The following is a 19,159-nucleotide window of genomic DNA, read 5'->3' as shown; positions in this document are numbered from 1 at the left end:
AAACTTCCACGCGTAAAGCTAGCGGGAAGGTTTTTACTCTTACATCTGCATTTTTTAGCAGAAAATTCTGCAAGCACAACAGCAGCACAGCCGACGTCAGTTTGATTTTAAAAAGAAAAAAGCGCATGACCTGAAACAAAACACATTTAAGACACACAAAGGACGGTTTGCTATTGGCAAACAAAAAAAAGCCCGGCTCTATCAAGATCAGGGAAATCCCATTTTCACCCACCCTGGTTTTCTGCATGCAGAACTAAAGCCAGGCGCCAGGTTCCAATAACGAGCCCCGCGCCGTGGGAAGCCATGTGAATTTAACACAATTCATCTTACAGTCAGATATACCACGGTTGAAAGCCTAGGCCAGACTCAGCTCTACGCTGTCATGCGGCCTTGAAACAATGACTGCTCCATCACTCAACCAAAAATTTAGGATGGTGAGAGTCTTCCTCGATTTGTGTCAGATGCAAAAGGAAAAAAACAAACACATTTCTAAGTGATGCTGTATGTATAAAATAGCCCCCGCGTTCCCAGGTTAGTGGCAAGCCATTAATTTTGCATTTGCTCCTCTCGAAGGCTGAATGACATCCTTGCAAAACCAGATACGGTGTGGAGGGGAGGGGGGGGTGTTTGCTTTGCCAAAACAAGAGAATAAAACAACTGCCAGGTGCAATTCATTTATTGTTCCCGTTTCAAAATCTACCAGAAAGCCCGCAATAATCTGTGCTCTGGGTATACCTGACCCGAGAGCTGGTATCCAGGATACAGCATGAAGCTGCTCTTTTAGCAGGCCCTCACTAACCAGGCTAAAGCGGGGAGCTAATCAGCTGCCCGTCCCAGGTGCCAGAGCATCCCCCTCCTCACCTGCCACCGGGACAGAGCAGTCCGCCGCCTACACCCGATGCACCCACCGGTTTAACCCGGGATCCCCACAGTCCCACCTCTCACTGAACAGGGGCTCTTAATGTTTCTGCTAATCAGCCCAAAGGCCAAAAATCGTTCCAGAACAGATGCTCTTTACCCTGCAACTCGCTCAAGCCCGTAAGAAAGGCCTGTGCAAAATTATACCCCAGAGGTATGAATTTTCCTTCAAAACCAGACCACCCTGCCAGGCAAATTAGCAGATGGATATAGGTAGCAGAAGCGGCTGCTGTATTCAGCTCCACTTTTAGCATGCAGTTACCATTTAAATAGATTGTGCAACTCAAAATAAAAGACCTTTCATCTATTTTTGTAGAAAGGAAAGGCTCGTCCTACAGCGGAATACCTACTACTGGACAAAAAGGCTAATTTTGTCGGGCAATTCTGTGTTAAGAGGCTATAAGAAGAATGTCATTAACCACAAAATGTAACCATAAAGACCATAAAACTCTACATTGTTAATTAATTAAATGCCTCATTAACTTTTTTTAACATGATTTATTCAATTTACAAAAAAATTAGCCATCACTGCCGAATATAGGAACATGTGGTGCCACAAACACACTTTCAGTTTCATAAGCATCTCTTGCTAATGTTAGAGAAAGGCTGTGAAAGTGCCACGGGGCAATTTAATGCCTGTTCAGGTGCTCTGTTTAAACCAGCAATGTGAAAATCACTCGCAGTGAATCCAAAGAGTCAAGCTAGCACATCACAGCCAAGATATGTGCTACTGTCGCTTCAGCTGCCTGCAGTTTGTTAGCCAAATTGCAAACAGCAACGTTAAAAGGCGCATGCAAATATGCATGCTCCATCCTCATCTACAAAGAGGTGCCCTTCGCTTTAGTCTCTCCCACCTGTGCTCTACAGCAGCTTCTGCCCCTTTTCCAAGGGAAGGGGTCAGCATCCCCCTGAGCATCCTCCACGCCCTGGGCACACATGCTGCCACCGAGAAGCACTAGTCCCCTCCACCCTTGGACAAGGCCCTTGGCCTTGGGTGAGGCATTATAAACTGAACCGTAAGGCTTTCCTGCAGCGCCGTGCCAGACCCCAGAAGTGATGCTTGTTCTCAGGCAGGGTGAGGGAGCCCAAGGGGATCTGTGCAAAGGCAGGATGATTCTCAGGAGCTCCTGTAAAAGGGCAGGATGATGCTTGAGAGCTCCTGATCCTGCAGCAGTGCCACCCAGGACCAGACCCTCGTGCGAGGCATCCCCAGGGTAAACCTACTCCCCCTGCCTGGAGAAGCCTTGTCTTCATGAGTGTTTAAACCCCCTGGAAACACCATCTTTCCCCTACCCCTATCACACACCACACATTCCTCTACTTTCACTGCCTTTCCAGGCAGGATTTAATTCCAAATTCACCAGAGAACTTTCCAAGTCCAGACACACACCAAAAAGCAACAAACAGCACAAAGACAGCCAGTGTTTCCTCTCCCATCAAATTCATTACGCAAGCCTTTTGTAATTTTTTTCCCAAAAAGACTTTACGCTCCCTATAATTCCCCCTTCACAAAAAGTAAATTACAGTTTTAAGACTACTATTATCTCAAGTCATTTGTTTCAAATGGGGAAAACAGAATGGATTTCAGAGTGCCCATACACTGGGATGGGTTGCTAATACCCTGATGAAGCAAGGCCTGGCGCACAAGCCTAGCGAAAAAAGGCAAAGCTTTCCACCAGCTTCGGCAGGGTTTTCCTCAGACCATATGGATTTCCAGAGCCGAAGACTGTTTGCCGCACTGTCTTAAAGTAGCCTTGTTGGCTGCAGCCCTGCAATTTATCTGACCAGACACAAGCCACATTTGTCCTTCGACACTTCACCCTCGTGTCAGCTTTTACACGCAAAATCATAACTGCTTGTGTCCTTCCTGCAACTATATGCGGCACATCCGTTCCATGTGATTGAGAGTGGGGCAGAGGCATGTGAGCTAGCAGCATTTGGGCTCCCCATGGGTCCAGGAGCGATACATACAGCTTTGCCAGCACCTTTGCATGCCAAAGGTGCCAGCGCTGCCTCTGGGTTTGGGGTAGGATCTCTGCACGGCCGCAGGGCACCCCTGCTGCAAAGGGAGGCAGGCTGCCAAGAGCAGGCACGAGCTTATCCGGTCTCAGGGCAGAGCTGTCAGTGCGGCTCTGCCCCATGCAACATTCCTGCTGCCCTCAGGGCTCACTGCTGCCCCGCACTGCCAGCCACCTCCAGCTCCAAGTCCTGCATCAGCACTCAGCGTCCCTTTGCAGGCTGTGGCCCTGGTGATGCAAACTCGTCCACCTCCCCTGCCACCAAACTGGCAAGGGGCCGCAGGGCTGCCTGCTGCCATGCAGCAGCCGTGAGAAGCCCCCATGTACCCATGAGCACCCAGCACTCCTGCTTCAGCATCAGCCCCCAGCCATCATGCTGCAGCCACCAAAGGTTGCTGCCCCGCTAAAGGGGACAGCAGAAAACAGACATGTGCAGCTGCCACAGGTCACAGACCAGCAAATTACCTTGACCCAGAGACTTTTTTTTTTCTTTAAAATAGAGGAATTTGTAACTACTTGATCATTCTAATTTTTCTGGAGACAGAGGAAATTCAGCTTTCTATTAACTGCAGTAGTCTGGTCACTAGCAAGAAAAACATCACAGCTACAGAGCTTCCATGGCTGACCACACTATCACAGCTCACCACAGGCCAAATGAGCCCTGACAGGGTGCACAGCCACCCACCGCTCTGAGCCTTGAAAGACACAGACAATGCCAGACCCCGGCAGCAGCTTGGGCACACGGACCAGGCTCTCCCCTCTGCCCTGCACTCCCCCAACAACAGGACCCACTGTTGCACTGTCAATGCTGGATGAACAATCAAGTCAAACAATCATGATATTTAAGCCTATTAAAAATGTGGTGGTCACTTTAACTTTTGGGTGAATGCAAGTCAGAAGATCAAAATCCCCAATCAGCTGATGATGGTAAGGCATGGTGAGTACACATGGTTACCTCAGGGACCCAGGACCTCCACCCTGGTGAGCCCAGACATCACCTGTTTTCTGCAACCAGCCACTAATGGCCAATGCTGCAGAGAGTTCCCGCTATCGACAAAGCAGAGATCCCTTGGCCCTGCTTAAGCAAGACCTCAGCCCATCACTGAGTTTCAGAGCTGCTCCCATTGAGTTGTGCTCAGTGGAGCGCACCAGGAACAGAAAGCAAAGCACCTAAGTGTACTCACCCCAACAGACACCACGAAGGAAGAAAATACACACCAATAGCTTGGAGCACACACTACAACACATTTTAATTTTGGATCCATAGGAAATTTTAGGTCCGTAAGAAATTAAATCATTTAAATTATGGAGATCACCATAGCAACGTTGTAACAACCACTTCTCCTCCTAGCTAGAGCTGAAGTGCTCTGGGTTATAAGAAGCCTTTGTCTAGGGTAAACAAAACCTTTCCAAGAAACCCTGCTGCCTTCCAGAGCTGGAGAAGGCCTCTCTCCACACAAAGCTCTCCAGTTACGGAAAGGCCTCTTCAGCGCTTCAAGAAACTCCTGAGGCTGGGTAGACCCCACCTGGGCCCGGGCTGATGCCACCTTCCAGGACGAGCCTCAAGCCCAGCTCTGAGGTCCAAGCAGTCCTCTCACCACCAAGGCAAACCCTGCAGCCATGACAAAGGCAGCAATCTCTCTCTGCAATGAAACACCTCGTCGCAAGATCTGAAGTTGAGCAACAACGATGCTCATACCTACATGCCCATATTTCCCCAATAAAAGCGTGCTTCAAAACACCAGAGCTAGGAGATTCATTGGTTTCTGATTTTTGTAGCAACAGGGGGGCCGTTTCATTAGACAACATTGTTCCAGCTACGCTGAGCAGCTCCAGACTCCAAGCATAAAGCATGCAGAGTGTTCCTACGATGCATCTGATCATGCAAGAGGACACTCCAAGCGTTACATCCTGTGTCACATACCAGATATTCCTTGGAGAAAAGAACAAAAATAAAACCCTCTTCCTAAACTACAGGCTCTTCACAAATAACAAAAGCAAAAATCGTACAGCTCACTAAAGATCACCATAAAGACTTTAAAAAAAAAAAAAGACATTAATTCTGTTTGCAGATGGTTTATGCTTAAACGGAAGCAAGGGTTACCGATAAAACTTTACCCTTTGCTCGTTCACGTGGGATGCTTCGTCCCCTGCATCCCCACCAGCTGACCCCGCAGCAGTGGGGACTCATTCCCACAGAGACCTGCCCCCAGACCCTGCTCACTGGGGAAGGGAATGCAGCAGGGGAGGAGGAAGGGGCCTGCAAATTTCAACAACCAAACTCACAAAGCTGCTGCTTCGCAAAATTTTAATCTATAAACCTGGAGAGAGGGTTTTAACTTTCGAAACAAAAAAATCCATCATCCCGCAGGGCGCTGAGGGACCCTTACCTCGTAACCAAGGCGTGCCGCCCGCTGCAGCAGCGTTTCCCCCGCATTCTTATTGACAATAAGCCTCCGCGCTTCGGGTGGCATGGGCCGGCTCGGGGTGGTCTCCTGAGGGGGGCTTGCGATCGGCAGCTGCGAGGGCTGTGAGACGGGTAGTAATGAGGGAGTCTGCTGCAGGCGATCATACAGCTTCTGCTCGTATGACTTGGCTGGCGAGGAGTCACAGTCTGAAGTAGGCTCTGGTCGCTTCCTGACTCTCCTCGTTACCGTGACCTGTCAAAACCATTATTGTGGGGTTTTTTTTAATCCCCGTTTTCACAATACAGCAATGGGATTATATGTTGCCAGCAAAAATTACACTCTTCTACTTGTATTTAATTTTTTGAGAAAGACCTGCTACAGCTTTTAAATGCAAGATGCCTGACCCCCTGCAACAGTGCCTTTAACTCGGGTTAAGAAAAGCAAGTACAAAATGTGCAAAGCATCCACAGACAAATGTGAATGCAATACCCGCTACCCTGCATGCATGACAGCGCATTAGTTTTAAGCAGGCTGGCTCTGCCTTCTGAGAGGCTGGTGGACAATTAAGTCTAAATAAAGATACCTTATCTTCAGCATTTTCGATATCTGTGGTGTCATCCCCTGTCAGAGATGACCTCCTTCTCCTCTCCTGCAGTGCCAAGTGTTTTGTTTTACACTGACGTTTCCCTGATGGCTTCTCACACTCGCTGTATTTCTGCAGCAGAGATGCATGTTGGAAATCCTCCTCTTCGTCTGTGTACAGCCCATCTGTCTTCCGGCTTTCTTTAATTTTCTGCTGTTTGGCAGCCAACCTCGAGGCTGGAGTACAGCTTGGCTGAGCCTGCCTTTTGCTGTTTGCATTGGTGGATGAAAGGCTCTTCATGTGCGGAGACACTGGGAATACGGGCAAGCCTAAATGGGAAGGAAAGGCATTACACATTGCCCATGGAAAACACATTGCTAGCACTTAACACAAGCTCCTCAACTGTTTAAGAGATCTACCAATTACATTTTCAAATCATTAATATTTTAAGTGTTCCACATTCAAATTGTAAATAGCATCTTGCCAGTTAACGTTACGTTAACAGTCGTAATGCTCTGATAAAAATCTGCTAAATAAACTGCCCCACTCCGGGTGCCGGGGCACCACGAAGGCCGTATAGGGTGCTGTGCCATGCCGTGCCAGCTCGGTGCTGCTGCAGCCCAGCCGCCGCAGGCAGAGCGGAAAGCTGCCATGGCACCGCCTCGCTGGGGGAAAAACTCGCCTCCTTACCTGGAACAGCTTTATCTGAAGGGGAACCAACTCCTCCGGCAGCCTGGGCCTGGCCGGGCTTGTCCGCCCTTGGCTAGGTGTGGTCGCAGGGCAGATACAGCGATGGCGGGGGAGGAGGGGAAAGCAAGAGAGGCGGGAGCATGGATGAAGTCTTAATGGGACAGCACGGGGCAGGGGGGGGAATGTTGAGCTTAGCCCCAAGATGGCAGTAAGATGGGGAACATCTCCTTGGCAGCATTTTTACGTAAAAAACAAAACAAGAGAAGAAAGGCTACTTAAGGAGCTGTCCCTACAGAAGCCCTGTGCAAACTCTCTATCAAAAAGCACGAGGATTCTACAGGAAAAGCAATGGGCTGTGTTCTTCTGAGGACTCTGTCCAGACGTGAGTCTTTCTGTGAGACCAGAAAGCCCTGAGACATCGGGGAACTGAGGCCAGTGCTCTGCCGCCCGTGGCAGGATACTGGTAGGGCTGGGTTTTCTCCAGGGGTTAGCTCTAACAAGCTGGATCCCACAATCTGGGCCACATGCAAAAAGCATGGTTACTTTTTTTTTTTTCCCCCAGAGTGCAAGCAGGTTTACAACAAAACAAGGACAGGAAAGTTGACTTTTTATAGTCTGAATTTCCCTTGGGAAGAGAATTGAGGTGACCTCAGAACCAACTCCTCTGCAGAAAAATTAAAGGTTGCTGGAAAGGAAGGGACACTTCAGCCAAACAATACCACACCACTGAGAGAAGGTGCGGAAAAAACCCTGAGCACTTGAAAGAGACTCCTTTGCTCCGAGAAGTCTCTGAAGTGATGCTACTTTCAGAACAGAAGAGATGGCAGGAGCAAATAAGGCAGCTGCTCAGAGAAGAGACCTTTATTTAAAGAGACTCAATCCAGAGCCAGTCAGTAAAAAAGAAAATAAAATCTAGAATCCTCTTGGTGGGCAGCTTCACACTTTTGTCTCCCTTTAAATAGATCTGTGAAAGCAACTTGCAGAAGGCTTTCTAGATTAAAGATGAAAACAGAAATCCCTCGGTTCTTTCGAGCCACTTTGTAGAAAAAGATGCATACCACGGCTTGCCAAGCAGATGTCAGGGAATTTACGGGACACATGATGTGCAGATTGTTCAGCAAAAATCCAGCAAGTTTTTTAGGCTTTGCAATCCTGAAGGAAGGCGCCTAGTCGTAGGCTGAGCCTATGGATGCAAGGCTGTCTTTCGAACTCTGCAGACAGCATGAAGTAAGGACTGTTTAATTCTCCTGTTTCCAACTAACCTAATTGGAGTAGCATGTGAAAAGCCCAATTCCAATACAGAAGTATCATCGTTATCTACTTAATCACTTACTAAAAAAATGGTGAAGGTGGAAAGCAGCAGCGATGAGGTCTGGTGTGTGCAAAGGGAACTAAGAAACTGCTGCATGTAGAAAAACTAGAATAGAAAGAAAAAAATTCACAGGTCTAAAGAAGGACAGAAATACCAAACGGATGGAGGAAAAAAACATGGGAAGAGAAGTCTATCTCAAAGAACTGTAGCCTCTCCCACACAGGAATGCCGAAGCAATAAAAGCAGAAATTTAATCACCACAAAAATTGTGTACTCCAGCCTGCAAGCTCCACGTAAACTCTGTGCTCCACTTTGACCTCCACAGTGGTGACAACAGGCACCAGGCTAAACATCCACTGCAACCAAGAGATCGAAAGTAGCAACACTACGTCCAGGAGCTTCGGGATCAATAATGTTGCAAGAGGCCAGCGCTATCCAGAAGAAGCCAAGCATCAGCCTGGGAAATGCAAGACAACATGGGCAGAAAAAAGGCAAGCGATTAATCCTGGAATCCCACCCCATCTTTCTGACCACTACATACATGAAGGGAGAAGAAAAACAAGAGTGAGCAGGAATATCCCCAAATATCCATGGAAAAAAACAAAACCAAACCAAAATCCCAAAAAAACCCAGGCCTCCAACTGATGTGGGTTGTGGTGAGTCTGACTCAGAGCAGGACTTGCCTCCCTTCCCGCAGAGTGAGCTGCAGAGAGGTCCACACGGAAGAGCAGCTGCTGCGGCGTCACCTGAATGCTCGCTTGTTCAGCTCCCACCCTGGCAGCTGCCTCCTCCTGCCTGCCAAGCCAGCGGCCGCCACGCTGCCTGCAACCCGAGGTGGCTCCGAGGGGCAGGCAGTGGCTTTCCCAGTGGGTGAGAGAGATCCTCCCAGCTCCTCTCCCTGGGGCTTCTGTTTCCCAGCTGCCCGGGTTTTCTCCTCACGCCGGGTGAGCGGCTGCGGCTCCCTGCGGGACTGTCAGAAGAGCTGGCTACCGCACCGCCAGCAGCGCCAGGAGGTTATTGCTCAGCTGGGGCCCCAGCAGAAACTGTGGCTCCCACCTTATCCACGGGTCCACATGAGTGGCACAATGCCTTGAGGTTGCAGGCATCCCCACGCTCACAACGTGCTGCACCCCAGAAAGCCAGCACGGGCAACATCACCTCGTGAGTAGGATGAGGCAGGGAGGGCCTTGAAATTATTTCAGGCAAGCTCTCGTGGTTCTGACCCACAAGTGAGGCTGCAAGGAGGCGACAGCCAAGGAGTCACCAGGGGAACATTTCCAGCAGTCACCGCTTGGTCACCCAGCCAGCAGGCACTGACCAGGGGACAGAGGGGTGACAGCCCAGTGGCAGCTTGCAGTGTAACACATGACTCCTCCCAGACTAAAATCCCGGGTTGAGCAAGACTAGAGCAACAAGCCCAGAGGTCAGCACCCTCCATCTTCCTGGAGATTTGCAGGCACAGGTGGCAAATCACCCTGCTGTTAGCCTAAGGCTTCACAGGCATAGGGGCAGATGTCAATGCCCTGTTACAGCCTGATTCTTGGGATACAACCAGCCTACTCCACAACAGCGACTGCCACATTCACAGGTAGTGCTTGGGCACTGGGAACAGCTGTTCCCAGCCCCAGAGTAAAAAAAAAAAAAGCTGCAAGCGACAGGGTATATTCTCATATTCACAGTATCTGCTTGTTTAAGAAAAGTTTGAGGATTAATCCCAGGCAAGAAAGACAAGCTGGAAGTCTCCACCCCCATGTGACTGTCATGCAGAGAACGTTCTGTTGCACAGTGGGGAAAAATGTCCTTGTCCTAGTGAACTACGAAAAAGGAGATTCAAAGTTTTACACTTCAGCAGGGCTGGAGGAGCATTAGCAAAGTGATCTGAACAATCTCCAGTGCCTCTGCACAATGAACGATGAGGCATAATTTAGTCAGGTTTATGGTTTTATAGCATCTTCCAAAACCAAGATGTTTTTCATAACCATGGGGCAACTGAATCTGAATGCCTTCAGAAACTGTGCCTAAATCAGAAGACACCTATTCTTCTTTCCCGAGGTCATGCGTTAGAGAAGCCTGTCACTGCCACAGGAAGCACTGCAAGGGAAAGCTAGAGAATCCTTACACAATGCAGCTTCTTGTTAGTGACCCTCGTTTAATCTCTACAAGGTATCTCTTTCTGAAAGTACAAAGCAGAGCAGGTGATGGGCAGGGATGTTTGAGCCAACACCATGCTCGCCAAGGCAGCACATAAAGCAAGCGAGTAAGAGTCAAAGCTCCTTTTAAACTAAGTTTTGATCTCCTGCTCCACGAATCCTTTTGGAGAACATTCCCCATCAATAAGCATCAAAGTTTGGGGTTTTCTGCCCTCAAATAATCCTACTGAGGGGAAAGATGGGTGAGGAGCTTTAGGACAGAACGGAAGCCGATACTTTTGCCTGTGACCATTTTGGTGATGCTACCCAGGAAAACTGTCACTGGTGCAGGATGGCCTGGACATGGTCCTTTCCACAACATGGGACAAGAGGATCCACTCTCCTCATGCTTCTCTCTTTTGAAGGGATCTCAGATAAACTACAAGTCAGGCCAGCTGGAGGGTGAATGTCTACCAGCTTGATGAAGCTCCCAGGTCTGTGAAGGAGGAAAGAGCCCAAACGTCCCAACTCAGAGCTTCCCCTCCAAGAAAGAGACTTTCCTCAAAAGCAGGCAGAGGACTTGGAAGGGTAAGAGGAAACCAAGGAATAAAACAAAAGTATTTGCAACCTTCTACCTGAAAAGCCGAAAGAGGAGATAAGGGCTCTCTGCTGCGCCCAGGAGACAGGGACTCACGACGAGGTGCAGGGGACACATGAGGGGGACGGGATCGGCCACGTGGGCTGCGTGCTGCCCTTCCCCACCGGTCCTCCAACCAAGCTACGGCAGCAAACATCATAGGGAAGGGGAAAAGCAGCAGAGCAGACAACATGCCTGGGGGCTGAGGACAGCAGGGACAGGAGAGTGATCTGTCTATCCCAAGGAAAATCTGGCAGATTGCCTCCATGGGCTCTCCCTCCAGGATAGGAAATAACCAGAAAAGGGTGAAGAGGATGGGGAAAAGGAGGAAGAGGAGTGAGGGGGAAAGAAGCAGCCAGAAACAGGTCAAGAAAAGCTGATGTGCTTTGAGGAAACAACCCCTTAGGACAGAGCCACTGGGAAGATCTCTGCCAAGGGGCTGGGGAGTGGGGCCACAGGGGTTTACAGGACATGCTCAGGACGAACCAGCAAGGCATCCTTTTCGGGAGGAGGAGGAGCTTTGCTCTTGAGCATATGCCCTGGGAAAGGCAGGGAAACCCAGCAGTGCTGAGGGTGCTGGAGGCGTTGGGTTCCCAAGATCAAGAGCTGCTAGCTGTGCTGATGCTGTTTCAGAGGGTCACAGTCCCTCAAACCCTATATGTGGTTAAACACTCTTACACCAACTAGCAGCCTGTTTGCTCCCTCCCTCACCCAGAAGCATGCCTGCGTTGTACACCCCACCCCCCAGCTCTCCTCTAGAGACATTAACTTCATCTTCACGTTATCTATGAAAGAGTATTTAAAGCCAAAACACACACACACACACACACACACACACACACACGCACAAACACATAGTTACACACACATACACAAACACATTTTCTTGTCTGCCAAATATCAGCTACGGTGCAATTCTTAAAGAGCAGGTGTCAGTCCTTATACAAATGGACATCTACAGAAATATATATATATAATTGAAAAAAAAAATGCTCTCGACAGTTCCTTAACATCGGTGGCAGCATGCGTCACTGTAAATGCTAAAGCCAGCTGGTTTCCCTAGTAGTCTCTGCATACCTTGTTCATTGTCACTTGTTTTGAGGGACTCTTCAGACCAACTTCTATTGCTTTTGGCCTCTGACCTTTTCTTGGTGTGCCTTTCTTCTGTGAAGTCTTTGACCTTTGCAGTGGCCTCTGGCTGAACAGCCTCAGCTAAATCTTTCCTGCTTTGCCGGCCCAACTTGCCGGACGGGGATCTCTCTGGTGACACCTGCTGCTCCCATAGTTCCCTAAGATGCTGCAGGTGACGCTGCTTTTTGGGATGGAGCCCTGTTAATTCAATGCACACCTTCAGGTTGGTCACCTCATTACAATTGGGCTCTTCTAAGTGGTTAGAGGAATTGTTTGTCATTTCCCTCTCAGGCCAGTCATCTAATGGAAAAATAACTAAAAATTAATCAAAAAGCCCCCTCAACTTAAAACAAAAGCTACATTTCACTTTCGGGGCATATAGTCTCAGCTTTACCACCACACTATGCATTTTAAAGGTTCGCTCATTAAGGGTTACATGCACTACAGTAACTTGCACTGCTGTGGCTACAGTGTCCAACGACTAGTGCTTTACCCTTATATACCAAGTTTTTTATATATACATATATATATATACACATATATATACATACATATATATACATATATATAATTTTAAGTGAAATGACAGTGCTCACATTAGTAACTATCAAGTTCAAAAATGGAAACACATTTAAGCCAAAGGGACGTTCCTTTCACAAGACATTCCTTGAGAGAAACCAAAGCAAAATGCTGTCTTACCTTTGGAGCTCTTCTTCTTTTTTGCTTTTGATATAAGTTCATCCTGCAGTTCGTCCACAAAGTTTTCATTTTGGCTGCCATCATTTTGCACTCTCTCACCAGAGTGTTTACGCTTCCTGTCCAGACGTGGACATGGATGTTGGCCAATATCTTCTGTTGGCTGGTCTTCCGCTTTTTCATATATAGAATGTCTCTCTAAATAACATTTCTCATTTGAGAGATCTTTTTCCTCTGGAGTTTCAAGAAAGTGACCTTGGTTGTTTTCTGTACTAGTAAAGTTACCTAAAAATAAAAAAAAACAAACACCACAAGACCTAGTAAATACAAAACAATTCATTGTGAGAAAGCTATGTTCTCTGATCTCTTCAATCTCAACTCCATCATGATTTATGGCTCATGAGGCATGCAAATAAACACAAAATTGTACTTCAGAACAAGTCTCCTCTGGTCAGCCTAAGGGAGCAGTTTTCTCAACAGTTAAGTACAAAACCCCCAAAAATACAACACCTTGTTGTTTTTACGTCAATTTAACAAGTACAATATTCACAATACTTGTATCCATAGAAACCTCACAATACGCTTTTTTAAATAAACATCTTTAGATATCAAAAGCACAGACCCTTTTCAGAAAGCAACCTTGCCCCCCCAAACCACAGCAATAATCCAAGCTCCACTTTGCAATGACTTTGTTTTCAAAAATACCTTCTGACGATAATAAAGTATTAGTCTTTCACTAATTCCTAATCCTTCCCTAACTTCTCGCATTGAATTGCAGAGTCTGACTTAAAAGCATTCATTCCTTCTTCTAGAGATATAAATGGGATACGGAGCACGCACACACGTACACGGGAATACCACTAAGAATAGCTGTGATATTTTGCAAAAAGCACTACTTGAATCCAAGGTTATAAAAAGGCTTCCTCACTTCAAGAAACCAGCCAGTCACTGTACATCACGTGATCTTTGTCACCTCCTTTTAAAAAAGACCTCAATTTTTTCAGGGAGTATTTCCAGCAGCAGCGTGCGGGTGAGCTCTGAAAAGCTTACTAAAACTAGTCTGACAAATTAGCCACAAAAACACCCACGTTGCCATGCTCGCCCTAACTTCAGCTTCCCCTCTCCAGTACTGTTCCCCCAAATTTAGAGACAGCTTAAGCAATTCTAAACGGATGCTTGACTTAAAATTACACTTAATCATCATCTCGAATAGGTTTTTTTCCTTGGGTTTAACCAAACTAGCCGAGGCACGGTTAGGCAGACATGAGGTACAGACTGCAACACGGTTAATCAGCTTCCTATTTACAATTCTCACAAACAAGTTGGTGTTCCCACGCATTTTAGCCCTCCTGGCTGACCAATACTCTTTCTGCATGTCTGTCGCTGTACGGCAATCTGTCTGTATGCTCCATCCTACTTCCTTACAGCTCAGCGTCCCTTTTCTTCTTCCTCCTCCTAGCCCTCCTTGCCTTCCCTTCCTGCAATACATCTGCTGGTTTCCTACCTGGACTCCCGACAGCTCTATTTCCCTTCCCTCCCCCTGATTCTCCCTGTCCTTACTCAGCCTCCTCCCCCATACAGCCTGGCCTTCAACTTCTGCTATTCCCCCTCTCCAGGGCAGGCATTTCTCCCCTGCAGCCCCGTCTCCCTTCCTGTCCCCCCTGAGGCCCATCACACCAGCATCCAGGCACTGGCAGCCTCTGGATGCAGCCCAACTCTATCCTACCTTATCTTGAGAGCACCTTCCTACACTTCTGCCAACACCTTCTGGTTTCATGACCGTCCTTAAAATACCTGTTGTCAGCAATGGAAGGTTGAGGGGGGAAAAAAAAGACTTCTCTGACAAGATTTTTTTCTTCACCACATCTTGGAAATGGCTCCAAGTAGCACCTAGGGTTCTGGAGATGTTTGTGGGCACCAGAAGACACCCCAGCATAATTTTTATGCTGCTTGGGAAGCTGCCTGCAGGACTGCTTTATAAAACAGCAGAAGATATTTGGCCAAGAAAAATCAAAAAAAAGTTGACTTTTTCCAGGCGAGTGGGACGCTCGGGCCATTCTGCTATTTGGCGGTGCTCCTCTCCACAAGGCCGTCTGGCCAACACCTGCTCCCTTCAAGACTTTAAAACACAGTTTGTCACACTTCTTCCAGCCAGCAATGCTGACATGTTCCAGAAAACAGGTATCTCAGCTTAGCATGACTATGCCTCTAAATCACCAGTGTCCCCCCGAACCAGAAAGAATCTGGCAACATCCTATGCTTGCACATCTGGCATGAAGATGCTGCCCAACAGCTGTACCCTATAACCACACCCACAGCACCGGCAGTCCTGTTTCACACAGCATAAAAGAAGCTGGACCAGCCACATTTTAAGCATCACTTTAGAAATGCTTCTATCGGATTTCATTTTACATTTTTAATGCAATCTACTATTTTTCCCCCTTTCATAAGGAAACATTATACTTATATGCTCAGTTTCCCCGAACAGATCAGGTGAAGGCACTCGCCACCACACTCCTGCTGTTTATAGACTTCGTGTCTCCAGCAGTACCAGCAGCCACACGCCACGGTTCACACCGAGAGTCGCTAGATCAGGACAGCTTTCCTGCTCCTGACACTGTCTGGCCTGAGAAAAGGCAGGCATATCCTGACCAATTCCCAGAGAAGCTTTCGCAGGGTCAGAGGAAGTAGCAGGCTGTAGGGGGGAGTTGATGGTCTTAATCTTTGGGGCTTGCAGGAAACAGCAAGCTAATTCCAGACTGCCACCACTGAAAGCAACCCGCTGCAGATTAATTCCTTCTCTGTCTGCAGGAGGACTTGGCAGAGGGATGCCGAGTGCTGCTCGCTCAGATCGTCCATGCTAAAAAATAAAAAGGCGGGGAGAGACATTTGCTGTAACCTCCCTAACAGCTTGTCACTGTCGGCGTTTCTCCAGAGCTCCACATGCCAAGGAGAACAGCACACACCTACTGAAGTTTATCCAAAAAGCCCTTGCTGCCAGCGGCTCTGCAACACCTTTGCCTCCGTGCTCTCCAGTCACATCCGAGGGGGACCCCTCAGGCGACCAGAGCTACGTCTCCTCGGCCGCTGAGCCAGAAATCCCTCTCAAGGACTGCCCGCTGCACACACGTCTCTGAAATCCGTCTCGCTAGATGCAGTTAAGACCATTAGAGAAGCGACATCTCCGCACATTAATCTGGGTTGTGTAATCATCCTGCATCGACATGGGAAGACAGTGACAGCGAAACCAGGGAGCTGCGCGGGACACATCCTTGCCTATCTGCTCTGCCACCGATGCTCCCCGCTTCTTCTACAGCTGGATTTTCACCACAAAAGAACAAAGGTCAGTTGCTGTTCGGGACACGGCATAAGCCACAGGTTGTCAGGCTCTCTACGCAGCCTGCACAGACACATCGCATGCCCAGAGGTTTTTCCCCTTGGCACAGTGGCAACTGCCTCATGGAGCGCAGGCTCCATTAATATTTTACCACCGGATTCCACTCTGTCCTCAAACTGTTTTGCAAGCAATCCCAAATCAGACGCAATGTCTCCCCAAATTAAGATATAAATGTCAACGTGAGGCACAGCAACATAAGCATATCGTGCATGCCCAACAAGGACAAGGAGAATTTATTTGCTTTTGATCCCCCCCTCCATGTATCTACAACATCCTTTTCTCCGCCTGAGGAAGAAAACAACAACAAAATACTTGGAGTTTTCATATCATCATTATTCAAACAGTGACGAGATAGCCAGAAACACAGGATAAATGCTGAGTTCTCATAGCAACACACCTCTATGAGTAAGGAGATTAAACTCCTAAACGTGTTCCTTCCTCGAGCCTCCAGCATTTGCCAATCTCACACCAGCTGTGAGAACCAGCACCAACAACTCAAACCATTTCTCACTGTCTCACCCAACTAGAAACAAGGAAGAATTAAGAAGATGCTTCTTCCCATATGGTTCCTGCCTGAAGCAATATCTCCTTAGTGCACGGGTTACAATCTCACAAGCAACAGTTACACGCATACACAAACATGCTACCCAAAAAAACTTTCCTTCATTTTTCCATCTTCCTGTTGCTGTCAGCTGCTTGAGATCAGGCCCTCCCATGCAATGCAAACAAGGAAACACATCTTAGTGTTTAAGCTGCAATTCTTTTGTTCAAATAACATGGCAGCTAAAAACAGCCTTTCCTGTTCCCTGGAGCAACCTCTCATTGCGCTCACTTATGCAAGACACCCTTTATTCATCCAAGGTCGGTAATGACTATCCAAATGCTAAAACCTAGTATTCAGCATGGAGATCACAGCAACAGCAAGAAATTCCGTAAGTCACCTTCAGCATCTAGTTCTGAGTATCCCATGGGGCAGAGGGAACCCAGATGATTTCATTTTTCCAAGTACCTCCGCTTGGGAGCTTTTGACATTTGTTTCCTTCTGCCCAAGCCTACCCCACTGCACAAACAAGCAACTGCCATTCTCCCCGCACAGACTTTTGGTTTTTTTCCCTTCCCTTTTTTTTTTTTTTTTTGCACTATGTCCTGTGGCAAGAAGGTAATAACTGACCAGGGCAAAGGACATGTTTACTGTCTCCATCTTTCATTTGTTCAGATATACACGCAGCCCGGCCAGAAAAGAAAAGCAGGGGATTACCATGCAAAGGGACACCAGCACCTCACCCAGATGCTGAAGATCACCTCTAAAGGCTTTGGCACATTACACCATTCACTTTCACACGTAGAAACTGCTTTAACTTTTTCCCCATGACCTCATGCCTTAAGATCCGGCTTTTAACATACCAGGTTTTATTTTTCCCAGCTAAAGCTAAAACGGGTAGCGTCTTCCTCCTAGAAAATTAGATAAACAGGTAAAATCACGCTTCCCAATCAAGAAATTCACAGCTTGTAGAATTTATTCAATCTTGCACACGCATGATTTTCAATACCGCTAGAAGAGCTTTGTTATGAACCGACATGCGATCATCACATGCCCGTATTGATGCGCGTGTCCGTGCCAATAGCTTAAATCACTTGATCTCTGAACAATCCTATGACTCATGACATATGCATCCCATAATTTATCATGTTTGTGCTATGAAAATGCACCAGAGCAGCATCGCCTCAGCAACATTTACAAGTCACCTTGGCAACAAAGCAGCTTCGTGGCTGCTCTCAGAATGCCCGGCAAAACCTAAATGAGATGGGAGAGAATTAAAGCACTTCTAGTTTACTCCTCGGCTTTAATTGCTCATTAATTAGCTAACACGGCTACCTCCCTTAAATCAGGCCTTTTTTAATTAAAACAAAACAAAACAAAAAAGACAAAAAAAAAAAAAAACACCACCTTTTTTACCCTTCTCCAGAAGGCATGACAGAGCTTAAGAAGACTCTCGATACGGCAAAGCCATGCACCGCCAAGTCAGAGGAAAAGTTTAAGGAATCAGATATTGTGCCTTCATTTGTTTCCAAAAAAGTGCGTACACATGCTATACAGCAAGGAAAATGAGCAAGTCCCAGAGCAAGCTAAAAAAAGGAGTTTCCATCCCATCAGATCCCTCCGTAAGCATCACCTGCCTGTGTTATTTAGCCTTTTGTTGTTGTTGTCACCGTCGCACTGGTAGATTTAGAGGAGCCGAGGGGACGAGCAGCTGCCAGGCCCCGACTGGCTCCTGCGCTCCGCGCCAGGCAGCCATGGAGGAGCCCTGCAAGCCGGCTCCGTGACACAACCAGTTTCGGTTGCGGTTTTCCTCTTCCCCACTGACACCGGGCAGGTGAAGGGCTTGAAGCAGAGGTCACGCCTAACAGCTCGCCAGTTTTGCTCCTAAACTCCCCGCTCGTGCACATAAAGGCACGCCGCTTTGCTTTTAGCCGGCGCTGGATGAATGCTATGTAAAACAAGGTGAAACGTCTTTTCAGCAGTAAGATCGCTTGCAGGAGGCAGAAAGGGAAACGGAAGAGGTTGCAAACCATCAGTTAGTTCCCGTTCGAGAGCTTTAAAGCCAAACGCACCAACAGTGTGGTTAGAAACTGGAGGGAAAGGGAAGGCAAGAGATGAGTAGCCCTGGCTTCCCGCTGATGATAAATGAAGGGGAAGAGCAGGCAGAGCACATTGCCCCTTTGCCAGTCGCTCGGCAAGAGATGCATCAAGACCGCTGGTGGCTCAAGCCCCACCAGAGCCCAAGCCACTACACTGGAGGCATTCAAGAAGTGTGAAACTCAGCTTCCTGATTTATCAGCTGCTATCCCAAGGGGCAGGAGGTGAACCACCACGATAAAAAACTTTTACTGAGACCTGAATCTGTACCGGTAAGTATTTGCTGCTGTACAGGCGGGCATACAGAAGAGGAGATCCCTTAGCAGAACAGATCTGTGCTTTTAGGAGTTCAGACATTTGACCAAACTCTGAAATAGCCTGTTAAGTCAGAGCTAATTAGTAGAGGAGAGGAACAAACTAATATAAGACTGACCATAATTTCCTTGCTTCCAACAGTTATTTAATAGTCTCAAACACATTTTAGCCAGCAGATTCAAGTGCCAGAGACCTCATTAAATGATGAATTTAAGGACACACCATATCAGCCTTTTGCAAGGATGGGGGGAGGGGGTGTTTTCAGCAAACAATCATGCTCTAATGCT

General features: G+C 47.6%; 1 protein-coding gene across 7 annotated transcripts in view; it reads right to left on the bottom strand.

Moving 5' to 3' along the window:
* BCOR (BCL6 corepressor) overlaps nt 1–19,159 on the bottom strand; it is an 82,534-nt gene that overhangs the window by 11,588 nt on the left and 51,787 nt on the right. For 6 of the 7 annotated variants that reach the window (XM_074814555.1, XM_074814552.1, XM_074814550.1 and 3 more), the window contains 4 exons: nt 12,526–12,807; nt 11,773–12,126; nt 5,928–6,256; nt 5,327–5,596 (listed from right to left, as the gene is read on the bottom strand). In XM_074814555.1, the coding sequence (XP_074670656.1) occupies nt 5,327–5,596; nt 5,928–6,256; nt 11,773–12,126; nt 12,526–12,807 (1,235 nt within the window). The remainder of the gene's footprint in view (nt 1–5,326; nt 5,597–5,927; nt 6,257–11,772; nt 12,127–12,525; nt 12,808–19,159) is intronic. The other variant, XM_074814557.1, reaches the window with a different exon arrangement.

Source organism: Strix aluco, chromosome 2, assembly GCF_031877795.1.
Source record: "Strix aluco isolate bStrAlu1 chromosome 2, bStrAlu1.hap1, whole genome shotgun sequence".
Lineage (NCBI taxonomy): Eukaryota > Metazoa > Chordata > Aves > Strigiformes > Strigidae > Strix > Strix aluco.
The sequence above is the reverse complement of the archived record's forward strand: the minus strand, read 5'-3'. Positions and strand labels throughout refer to the sequence as shown.